Below are 12,359 nucleotides of genomic sequence, written 5' to 3' on the forward strand. Positions count from 1 at the left end.
CAGGATGACAGTTGTTTAGTCAAACCGGAGAACACCCAGACAGGAGCATGGGAATAGAGAGCTCTGGGAAGGATGTTTCCTGGAAAAGAAATGATATGGAAGAGTTTTCTGCTGTGTCTGAAGATATTGAGAAAGCAGAATTAGACCTCGGTCAGATTTGGAAGATGTATCAAAGATAGGTACACAGAAAACTAAGAAGAAAAGGAGATGGGTTTTCACTCCAGGGACACCAAAAAGTTGTACAAGAAAAGAAATGTGATCATAACATAACAGATATCTCACTAGTGAAGAATAATGTAAGTACTGAATAAAAAGATTGATGTAACTAAACTGGGAGGGTAAGATGGGGAGGGTGGTGTGTTTGTACGTTTAAGAGTATAGGTATGTGTAGGAGGGTCAGTTCTTACTAGGATTGTGATAGAGACTGCTCGTTACCTACTATAACACCATTCTTCCTTCTTTGTTAGTAATAGAACTGTGGATATACCTGGGAACTAATCTTTTCAATTAAAAGACTACGTTTCCCAGCTTTACTTACAGTAGAGTCTATGTGTCTAACTTCAGCAGAAGTAGTTAGTGGTACTTCTAGGAAGTTTCCTTATAAGAGACAGAGTGAGCCATTATTCTCCTCTTGTTGCTAGTCTGGAATGGGAAAAGAATTGTTGCAGTTTCTGCCATTATCATGGTCAATGAAAATAAAAGACATATACCAAAGATAGTAGACCAGAGAGTTGGAAGTATCCTGGGGACCTGATGACTCTATAAAGCTATTACATCAGCATTAGATTGGCTAATAATACATTTGTTTTATGCAATATAATATACTCTTGTATATTTAAGCTATCATATTCAGGTCTCAGTTATATGTAGCAGAATCAGATCTTAACTGTAATTTGTAATTTCCTAGGTAATATCTATACTGAAATTTTTTTTTTTCAACGTTTATTTATTTTTGGGACAGACAGAGACAGAGCATGAACGGGGGAGGGGCAGAGAGAGAGGGAGACACAGAATCGGAAGCAGGCTCCAGGCTCTGAGCCATCAGCCCAGAGCCCGACGCGGGGCTCGAACTCACGGACCGCGAGATCGTGACCTGGCTGAAGTCGGACGCTTAACCGACTGCGCCACCCAGGCGCCCCTATACTGAAATATTAAGGAATAATAATATAAGCATGTTATTTAGTAATATAGAAGTAAATACTAGAGGAATCAGGAAAAACGTTGAAAGTTGTTTTGGGCAGTGGGAATTGAAGTAAAAGAAAATGATATCTGTTTTTTTTCTTATAACTCTTTTAGTAATATTTGACATTTGAAATTATATACACATATTACTTTAATAAAAATTAAATTGATGTTTTTAAGTTATATTTTAATTAGTAATTCAAGTAAAAAAATGTTTATTGTAAAAATTTGAACAATACAAAAGATACAGAGAAAAAGTTTTGCCTCCCTTCAGTGCCCTTCCTTGCCTTTCCCCTGCCAATTGGTTCCACTCTCCTTCCCAGTGTTAATGGTGTTTGATTTGTGTCTCTCCATACTTTTTCTGTACATTCATTTAGCATATATAAAGATGCATAGTTTTTTAGAATTTATTTTTATTAAAAGTGTTTTTAAATTTTAATTTAATAAGGCTCTCATGAAGGATTATTTAAACTTGTAATGGATGTTTTTTGTTTATATTTTTAGAATTTGGGATGTAAGTATGCAGTTAAAAAGTCAACAAAATGAATTGAAGAGAGTACAGAAAGAATTGAGTCATTTGCAACATGAATTAAATATTAAACAGAGACAATCACAAGCATTCAGGTAAGATTATCTTTAAAGAATTGAAAATCATGAAGATTGAAAAAGTACATTTAAAACTAACTTTATAAACATTCAAACACGTTTTAGTAATATAGTTTCTATATTCAGTGTGGTTGAAACAATGAAAACAACTTTACTTATTTTCTTTTTAAATCATTATTTCAACTGAATAGTTTTACCAATAACATTTAAATTAGGCAAACACATTGCTTTTATTTTGCAGTAACATTTAGAATGAAAGAATATTAGCTAATTCATTTTTCTCTTGATGAGTATTTCTTGGTGTATTTGATTCCCTGCCAGATAGTCCAATGATACAAAAAGTCAAAGAATAGGGTACATTTCTAAATGATAGTAATAGACCTTCTAAATTTAGAAATCTCCAACAAAAATGGTGTTAATTCTGCTTTTATATCATCTTTGGAGGGTTTATCATACCTGAAGGTAAAAACCCCAGTGTTCTACAGAAACGAGGAAGTTCATTTTTTTTTAAATAAAATTGGAATTGAATTATTGAGAATATCAGAAAAAAATGATTCGTTTCAAAACTGAGTAATTTAGCTGCTAGAAAAGGGAAATAAGTTAAATGAGCATTACAAATAGACACAGATTCTGGGTGACTTAAAAAAAATATGTTGGATGAATATTTTGAATGTTAGGTTTCTTTCTTTTCTTTTTCTTTTCCTTTTTTTTCCAATCTACTAGTTGTTGCCAGAAACATTGTTCTGTTAAAAATATTGCCTGGGTGGGGTGCCTGGGTGGTTCAGTCACATAAGTGTCCAACTCTTGATTTTGGCTCAGGTCAGGATCTCATGGTTCATGAGATCGAGCTCCACATTGGTCTCTGTGCTGACAGAGGTGGAGCCTGCTTGGGATTCTCTCTCTCCTTCTCTCTCTGCACCTCCCTCTCTCTCTGCTCTCTCAGAAAGAAATAAATAAACTTAAAAGAAATTTCCTAGGCTAACAAGTTTTTAATATACTAGCTGGTGATCACATGTTGGCCAAGTACCTTTCATAAATGCCGTGCACATAACTGATGCTCAGTAAATAATTTTTGAATGAATGAAGGAGTCTACTAATAAAACAGATGATAATTTTTATCATCAGAAATCCTTGCCCTTTCCTAGAAATCTGGTATTTAACCAGCAGGTGATTTCAGTTCTCCACTTTGATCATCCCCACTGGTGTTCAAGCTTGGCTTTTTCCAATAGCTTTGGCTCAGGTCTGCTAAGGAAGTCCCATTTGTTTCATCTGTTAATGCCATCATGAGTGGTAGGATTGATTAAATTTTAAGGTTAGACCAGGACTAGGGGCACCTGGGTGGCTCAGTCGGTTAGGTGTCCAACTTGGGCCCAGGTCATGATCTTGTGCTCAGTTCATTTGAGCCCTTGTCCAGCTCTGTGCTGACAGCTCAGGGCCTGGAGCCTGCTTTGGATTCTGTGTCTCCCTGTCTCTCTCTGCCCCTCCCCTGCTCATCCTCTGTCTCTATCTTTCAAGAATAAATAAACATTTAAAAAAACATTAGACCGTGGGGTGCCTGGGTGGCTCAGTAAGTTAAGTGTCTGACTTCAGCTCACGTCATGATCTCACGGTCTGTGATTTTGAGCCCCGCATCAGGCTCTGTGCTGACAGCTCAGAGCCTGGAGCCTGCTTCAGATCCTCTCTGACCCTTCCCTGCTCGTGCTCATGCTCGTGCTCTCTCTCAAAAATAAATAAACATTTAAAAAATTTTTAAAAAGTAGACCAGGACTAGCTTAAATAATTAATGCTGCTTCAGGATATTATGGACTGATACGGTCAATTTTCACTATTCACATTTTGCATGTGATTTGTAACATTGTGAATTATTGAAAAAACTGAGGCATATTTGTACTATTTATTGTCTAGCAGAAGTAAGATGTTTTAATTGTAACTGATTAATATTCTTTCTTTTTCTAGTCTGGTTTCCTCTTTCTTTAATGTTTGTTTATTTGTGAGAGAGAGAGAGACAGAGAGACAGAGTGTGCGTGAGGGAGGGGAAGAGAGGGAGACACCGAATCTGAAGCAGGCTCCATGCTCTGAGCTGTCAGCACAGAGCCCAATGCGGGGCTCAAACCCATAAACCATGAGATCATGACCTGAGCCGAAATTGGATGCTTAACCCATGGAGCCACCCAGGCACTGGTTTCCCCTCTCTTAAACTTCTGATGTTGCTATGCCATTGGAGTAGTCACAAGCATTTGTGGAATCCGAGTAAGGGAAAATTGAGTTGGGAATACACGATTATAACTGACATTTGGGAAACATTGTAGAATGCTTCAATAATACAAGTAAGGATTGCAAACTAAAAATTTGAATGTGTATGAATTTTTAAAAATTAATGGAATAAAAACAATAAATAGCAATTTAAGCAATATAAATTATTCTAGCATAAAAAATTATAACTTTTTTCAGATTATATTACAAGTGAATTCATTAAGAGAAAGATATATTTTCAAAAAAAGCTCTTGGATTATGAAATAATCCATTGAATGAAGTAAATTATTTAAATACATTGGAGAAAGATTTAAATGTTTTGCCAATTTACAAAAGCTACTAACATCACTGAATACAACATAAAAATCACACCACTTCAAGGACATTTAAGATAAACTGTTTTATGAGTTGCATCATTTCAAAGACAATTTAAGTCTAGTCATTTTCCAAGAAAACTTGAAATGCTCCAATTCTTATAATCATATAAGAAAACTAGAAAAGTGTTTTTCCAAATTGGACAATGTGTAATATTTGCACAGTGTTATCAATAATGAATCATAAAGCTGAAAGAATATTTTGAAACTACCAATAATAAAAAACTAATGGCCATGTTAGATGAAAGGCTATATAATTTTTATATTCTCTCCACATAATGCATTATTATAAAATGGTTCTCATATGCAGAAGTGGTTGAAGAACATGTGGACAAAAATTACAAGCAAAAAAAATATTGTAGAGCCGTTACTATTAGCAAGTTACATTATTTTCCTATATTTTGTGATATTGGTGGAATTTATCAACTTTACAATTTTCATTTGTAATGATTTTTCTCATTCTATAGATAAGCACACACTTTTAAACCTAATTTTGTGGACATCATTTTTGTGTTCCTTTTTCTTTTTTTTCCAAGAAAGTCTTCCTCTCACTCACCACTAATAATATAAGATTTAGGCCCCACAAAGCATGGATCTGGTCTTGGCTAACAAGCTTGAATTTTCTATTTCCTGCCTTTCTCCCTAAAGAAGCACCTGAATCCACATCCAGTCTTTTTTCCTGTTAAATATCCTTCTATACCCTGACCCCTTTGTACATGGTTTATTCCCGGCAGCTGCCTTACACCAAAACCATTAGCCCTTGACCTTGACTTAGTTCATAGCTCTGATCTCCCTTTCTTACCACCAGTTTCTGGTTCCACATTCAGACTTCTCATCCTTACTTTTGGCCCTCTTGATTTAGTGATCTATTTGGACTCTTTCTCTGCTTTTTGAAATTAGCATCTCTCTTAGCTCCTACCTCTGCATGCTGTTTGAGGTATCCTCTGTGGCTTCTGGTCACTCAAGTGGACATTAGTTACCATAGAGAATGTCATCACCCTTTTTCCTGGCAAAGGCTAATCTTTTAGCCTCTGGCCTATATCTGGCCTTTCTAGGACTTTGCACAAGAAATTGACTGTATCTCTTGTCTGTGTTTTTAGCCTCTGACTGTGCTCGTATTGTTGCTCAGCTGTGTGAACATTCAGGTGTCTCCTTTCTCAACAAACCATTCTACTCTGCATTTTCCTCTTCCTCTCCTTGCTATTTAAGTCAAGGTTCTTGACTGCTAGTATCACTTCTGCTTTACTACTCTGTCCTTTCCTACCTAATGTCTCTCTCTCAGATCTTCAGAGGCCTCCTTAATACCAGATACAGTGGACTCTGTTCAGCCTTTAACTGAGGCCTTAAACACTGACCACTGTTTTTTGTTTACATTTCCTATTTCCTGAATTTCTGATATTATTCTTTTGGCTCGCTGGTCTTTTTTTGAGGGATTATTTTCTGTTATAGTCCTATAAATGTTAGTGTTATCCAGTGTTTTATCCCCAGCACTTCTCACTTCTTCAGTCCTCCAACTGGGTGATATATTATTTTTACTCATTCATTTATTTGTCAGTATTTAAGCATATACTATGTGATAGGTACTATGCTAGGTGCTTGGGAAACTGTGATGAATAAGACAGATATAGTCTCTGCATCATAGATCTAGTCTATCCAGGAAGATATATATTAACCAATTATACACTTCCATGGCTTCAGTCATTACTTACTTACTTATTTATTTTGCTGATAACTTTCAGATCTTGTCTAATTATTGGGTAAATTATAGGCAGGACATCTGAAGTAATAAATCACTGAGATTGCAAAAAATGTGTGATTTCTTTGAACTGTGTCACTTGATGAAGCAAAAGCACTACATCATTCACTTTAAAAGGTATTCTTTATTATTACCTTGGGTTTTACACTGTCTGGAGAAGCATGGTATGTAGTGAGAATACTGTCTAAGAATCTGAGATTCCCATTTTGGTCTATGATTAAGTCACTGTGACCTAATTTTCTTCACTGTTTACTGTTGAATTAATTTAAAAGGTTAGTAGAATAAATATGTATGAAAAAATTAGCTCTATTTCTTTATAGCTAAAATAATATAATGAAAATGAGTTGGGCTGACCATACACTTCAGTGTTCCTGGGATATTCCTAGTTTATATCTGTCATCTCAGCAAAATACAAATATCACCTCCTTTTACTTTCAAAATTGTCTCCATTTAGACAGTAGATTATATGGTCATTCTCAAACCATTTTTCAAAGAAAACCATTTTTTCAAAGAAATATTTGTTATTATGCTTGCTACTTTTAAAATCCTAATTTTTAAAACTATTTTACAGTCAAAGATTGGTGGAGTACAAATATTTGTGGAATAAGACTCTTTCATTACTTACTTTTACTAAAAGGGAGCTAACCATTATTAAAAATGAAGTATATGACAATTTTCAAAACTGGACTTCACTGAAAGGAGAAGTTTTTCTACAAATTAAATCCATAAGTGAAACAGCCTTGACAGGTTTGTTATGTATATTTAGAATGTAATCATCTTTTTCCTTTTGGTATATCATACATAATAAGTAATGAAATAATGATATTTGATGTGATGGGACATATGACTAACTTTTAAAATTATTGTTTGTTGGTAAACTAGGTGGCCATTATGACCTATTTGAACCCTGAAATTCAATAATTTGAACCCTGAAATTCAATAATCTGAAATTAACCATGACACATCTATCTAAAGCTGTGACCAGAAGTCTGTTTATTACTGTTAAGTGTGCCAATTTGACTTCTTAAACTTTTTTTCTGTTAATGAGTGAGTATCTCATGTTGAATCAGCCTTCCACAGATAACTGATAATTTCTAGACAAAGTAACTACCTAAAAACACCCGGAGAGTGACCAAAATCAAGCACATAGCAGAGAGAATGTCCAAAAATTGAAAAAAGGCATATTACTAAGTGAAAGAAGCCAGACTGAAAGGCTACATACTATATGATTCCAACTAAATGATATTCTGAAAAGGGCAAAACTATGGATATAGTAAAAAAAAGTCTTTGTTTGCCGGGGGGTGGGGGGGGGGGAGGATGAATAGATTGGACGTGAAGGATTTTTAAGGCAATGAAAATACTTTGTATGATACTAGAATGGTGGATACATGTCATTATACATTTGTCAAAGCTCAGAATGTAAGCACCAAGAGTGAATCCTAATATAAACTAAGGATTTGGAGGTGTTTGTGATGTGTGAGTGTAGGTTTATTGATTTTAGGAAATGTCGCACTCTGGTGTAGGATGTTGATGATGGGAGAGGCTATGCATGTGTGCAGGCAGAAGTTATATGGGAATCTCTGTACTTCCTGCTTAATTTTCCTATGAGCCTAAAACTGATATTTTATAAAGCCTATTTTTTTTTGAAGTAAAAGAAGAAAATGGCACTGGGTGAATTCCCTAGGGTTTTGTTTTTATTTTTGTTTGTTTAAGGCTAATGGGTTGAGGGCAGAGTATAGTGTGTTCTACGCAGGGAAGCTAAAACTCTGAAAAAATCTGTAGTCTTTTTGGCTTGAAGACTGGAGGACATAGATCAAGGCAGCCTCTGAGAAATAAGGGAATATCCCAGAAAAGAGATAATCAGCGAGGGAGAGTTCAGAGTTTGCATATAAGCTTTTTCCAAATCTCTGTCCTACTTCTACAATGCACGTGCACAGGGAAGACTTTAAACAGCCCACCAAAGGCCGAAATAACTGATATTTTAGCTGTCACCCAAGGGTAGACATATTTTACAGTTTGAGTTCAGACAAGTTAGCTGCTTATTAAAATAAAACAATACCAAAAATCACTACCCTTTGGAGGAATATAACAGAATTCAAGGTCTCCTTAGCATAACATCCCCAATGTTCAAGATGCAATCCCCAATTCCTTGAACTGGGAAGAAACAGGAAAGTATGGATCATACTCAAGAGAACAGACAACAGAGACCAATGCTGAGTTGATCCAGATGATATAATTAACTAACCAGGATTTCAAATTAGCTGTTAACTATGTTCAATGACGTAAAAGAAAATAAGCTAGTAATGAATGAAAAGAGATAGACTATCTCAGCAAGAAACTATTAAAAATTGGATAGTCAAGATTAGAAAAATATAGTATCTGAAATAAAAATTTACTGGATGGACTTCTATAGCATATTGTGATTATAGAAAAAAGAATCAGCAAACTTTATTCATTTTGAAGAAGAAAACTAAATAACATTGAAAAAAGATGAACAGAATCCCAGGACTCTAAAAGGATGTAAAAATGATGTATAATTCATAGAGCAACCACTAAAAAATAAATACAAAATGATAAAGCTACAGAGGTAATAAATAAACTAAAAAAATAACTCTTTTAAAAGTATCCAAACAATGGAGAATTACTATCACCTGTCTCTAAGATTTATTATGTATTATGGCATATGGATCATCAATAGATAAATGGAACAATAACCTGGTAAATGATCCCTATTTGTATGATTATTTCACTTTTCAAAAATGTGCCAAAACGATCAAATGGGAAACAAGAAAGTCTTTCAACAAATTGTGCTAGAACAGTAGAATACCCATATGGGAAAATATACCTCAAGTCCTACATTACATTGTACATGAAGCTAATTCAAGATAAATCATAGAACTAAATATAAAAGCTAAAACTATCAAAGAAGAAATAGAGGAAAATACCTTCATGAATTGGTAGTAAATGAAGTTTTTTGGATAGAAAAAGACCCAAAAATTGATGTGTTAGACTTTATCAAAATTAAAAATTTCTGTTCATCAAGAGATGCTATTAAGAAAATGAATAGGTGGTGAGACTGGCGACGGTTAGGAAGAGGTACAGACGAAATTGGAACTTCTGGCTTCGGTGTGGTCATGTTTCTCCAGTATTACCTCAACGATCAGGGAGACTGGGTCTATACGCTGAAGAAGCTTGACCCTATGGGACAGCAGACCTGCTCAGTTCATCCTGCTCGGTTCTCCCCAGATGACAAATACTCTCGACACCGAATCACCATCAAGAAACGCTTCAAGGTGCTCATGACCCAGCAACTGCGCCCTGTCCTCTGAGGGCCCCTTAAATTTCATGTCTTCTCTGCTACCCCTCAAGAGACTTTCTGAAACCAAGCTCTTCAGTGTGTGAGCCTAGAAGCCTTCTTATCATCCTTGCTCTTTGGAATCGGTTTCATCGTTGCCATTGTTCATGCTTGTGTGAAACAGTCATGGTAGCATACCTCTTAAGGGAACAAGTTTGAATCTTTCCATATTTTGAATTGCTGCCAGGTTATTAAATTGATTTGAAAGAAAAAAAAGAAAGAAAAAAAAATGAATAGGTAAGCCACAGACAGAGAAAATATTTAAAAAAAAAAACGTTTAAAAAACAAAGAATTGCTGTCTGGATTACATAAAGAGCACCAACAAGTCAGTAATGAAAGGACAAACAATCCAGTCAACAATGGCTAAAAGATTTGAGCAGACACTTTACAAGGAAACATATACAGTTGACCAATACGACATGAAAAAGTGCTGAACATTATTGATCAAAAGGGAAATGCAAATGTCAACAGTACATACCCACTATACTTGTTAAAATGAAAAAGATTGACAACAGCAAATGTTAGTGAGGAAGAAAAGCAACTGGAATTCTTATGCAAATTGGTGAGAGTATAAAATGCTACAACCACTTTGAAAAAAGATCTGACAGTTGTTGTTGTTGTTGTTGTTTAACAAAACTAAAGATACACCTACCCAATGACCCTGAAATTCTTCTTTGGTATTTATGTGCTCTCCCTGCCATGAAAACATATGTCCATACATATATCCTAAAGAAGTGTTCATTGTGCCAGGCTAGTACCCTTAAATAAGGGAGCAAAATTAATGCTCTTATAGCTTAAATATATTTATTAATATATAACTAATATATTAAATATATATAAAAATGTAGACCCATGTAAATATGCAGAACTGATTTTTGACAAGGGTGAACAAGCAGTTCAATGGAAGAAGGATAGGCTAGCCTTTTTATTGTTGTTGTTTTTTTAACAAACTGAAAATAATAATGGAGGCAATGGAGTGACTGGAGTAACTGGTTACCCATAGGCATAAAAATAAATAAAAAGAACCTTGACCAAAACCTTGCACCTTATGCAAAAATTAATTCATAATGGATCATAGATCTACATGGAAAATAGAAAACTAGAAAATCTTTGGGACTTAGGATTCTCAGACTTGAACTAAAAGCATGATACATAAAAGGAAAACTTGATAAATAAGAACCTCAACAAAATTAAGAACTTTTATTCTGGTGAAACACCCTGTTAACAGGATGAAAAGACAAATTACAGATTAGGAGAAAGTATTTGTGGGCCACACAAAGGACTTTTATCTGGAATAGATGAAAAACTCTCAAGACTCTACGTTTTAAATAAACAGTTTAATTAGGAAATGGGCAAAATATGTGAGCAAAAATTTCACCTAGAGGTTATGCAGATGGAATAATAAAGCATATGAAAAATTGTTCAACATTAGCCAATTAGGGAAATGCAAATTATAACTGTAATGAAATACTACTACACATCTATTAGAATGTCTAAAATTGTAAAGATTTCCTAGAGACATAATTTTAAGTCCATATGATTAAGCTAATAGGACTAAGAACAACAGAAAAATCTTATTAAGATAAAGAAATTATGTAAGATTAATACTAATAATTGTATTTACATTAGCTAGCATTATATGATACTTATTCTAACGGCTAAAAAAAGCTGTATTAGCTATAAACTTTAACAATATTATAAACATTTTAAATGACAAATACTTTTTCAATACCAGCTTTTATTTATGATCTATGTGGATATATTCTTAGGGTGTGAGTTGATTCTGCATGACACAGTTCTTCAATTGAAAAGTGGATATAAGGGGCTGCTGGGTGGCTCAGTCGGTTAACTGTCTGACTTTGGCTCAGGTCATGATCTCACAGTCTGTGGGTTTGAGCCCTGCGTTGGGCTCTGTGCTGACAGCTCAGAGCCTGGAGCCTGCTTTGGATTCTGTCTCCTTCTCTGTCTGCCCCTCCCCACTTGTGCTCTCTCTGTTTCTCAAAAATAATGAAATGAATGAAAATGAAATGAAAATAAATGGAAAAAAAAAGTTAAACTAGAAAAGTTGATATAAGAAGAACAATGGAAACATTTTTTTTTTTTTAATTTTTTTTTCAAACGTTTATTTATTTTTGGGACAGAGAGAGACAGAGCATGAACGGGGGAGGGGCAGAGAGAGAGGGAGACACAGAATCTGAAACAGGCTCCAGGCTCTGAGCCATCAGCCCAGAGCCTGACGCGGGGCTCGAACTCACGGACCGCGAGATCGTGACCTGGCTGAAGTCGGACGCTTAACCGACTGCGCCACCCAGGCGCCCCGGAAACATTTTTATAAGAAGTAAAACAAACCCGTAATTCCTTTATCCTAACATAGTTGTTTTCATTTTCCCATTTTATCTTCTAGTCCAACACATGCTCATCTATTTTTTTCCATATTTATAATCACAGTGTAAATGCCAGTAAATGTTCTAAAATATGTTATTGGCTAAATTATGTCACTGCACCCCCCCATTCATATGTTAAAGTTCCAATCCCCAGCACCTCAGAATATATCTGTATTTGGAGTGAGGGTTCTTTTTTCTTAATTTTTTTTTAATGTTTCATTTATTATTGAGAGACAGAGCGGGACGGAGCATGAGCATGGAAGGGACAGACAGAAGAGGAGACACAGAATTTGAAGCAGGCTCCAGGCTCTGAGCTGTCAGCACAGAGCCCTACGTGGGGCTTGAACCCACCAACTATGAGATCATGACCTGAGCTGAAGTCGGACTCCCAACCGACTGAGCCACCTAGGCGCCCCTAGGGTTCTTAAAGAAATAAATTTAAATGGGTG

At 35.3% G+C, this 12,359-nt stretch overlaps 1 protein-coding gene and 1 pseudogene across 9 annotated transcripts in view; both read left to right on the forward strand.

Moving 5' to 3' along the window:
- LEKR1 (leucine, glutamate and lysine rich 1) overlaps positions 1–12,359 on the forward strand; it is a 222,147-nt gene that overhangs the window by 78,351 nt on the left and 131,437 nt on the right. For 8 of the 9 annotated variants that reach the window (XR_015240078.1, XR_015240079.1, XR_015240080.1 and 5 more), the window contains 2 exons: positions 1,687–1,806; positions 6,743–6,918. Coding sequence is in view for 4 of the 9 variants with exons in the window: in XM_086674580.1 (XP_086530706.1) it covers positions 1,687–1,806; positions 6,743–6,918 (296 nt within the window). In the remaining 5 variants the exon portion in view is untranslated. Of the gene's footprint in view, positions 1–1,686; positions 1,807–6,742; positions 6,919–12,359 lie in introns of those variants that run through there. The other variant, XM_086674583.1, reaches the window with a different exon arrangement.
- LOC112850313 (H/ACA ribonucleoprotein complex subunit 3 pseudogene) lies at positions 9,223–9,696 on the forward strand (annotated as a pseudogene).

This window comes from Puma concolor, chromosome C2 (assembly GCF_028749965.1).
Source record: "Puma concolor isolate L17-30 chromosome C2, mPumCon1.1.hap2, whole genome shotgun sequence".
In the NCBI taxonomy this organism is placed as follows: Eukaryota; Metazoa; Chordata; class Mammalia; order Carnivora; family Felidae; genus Puma; species Puma concolor.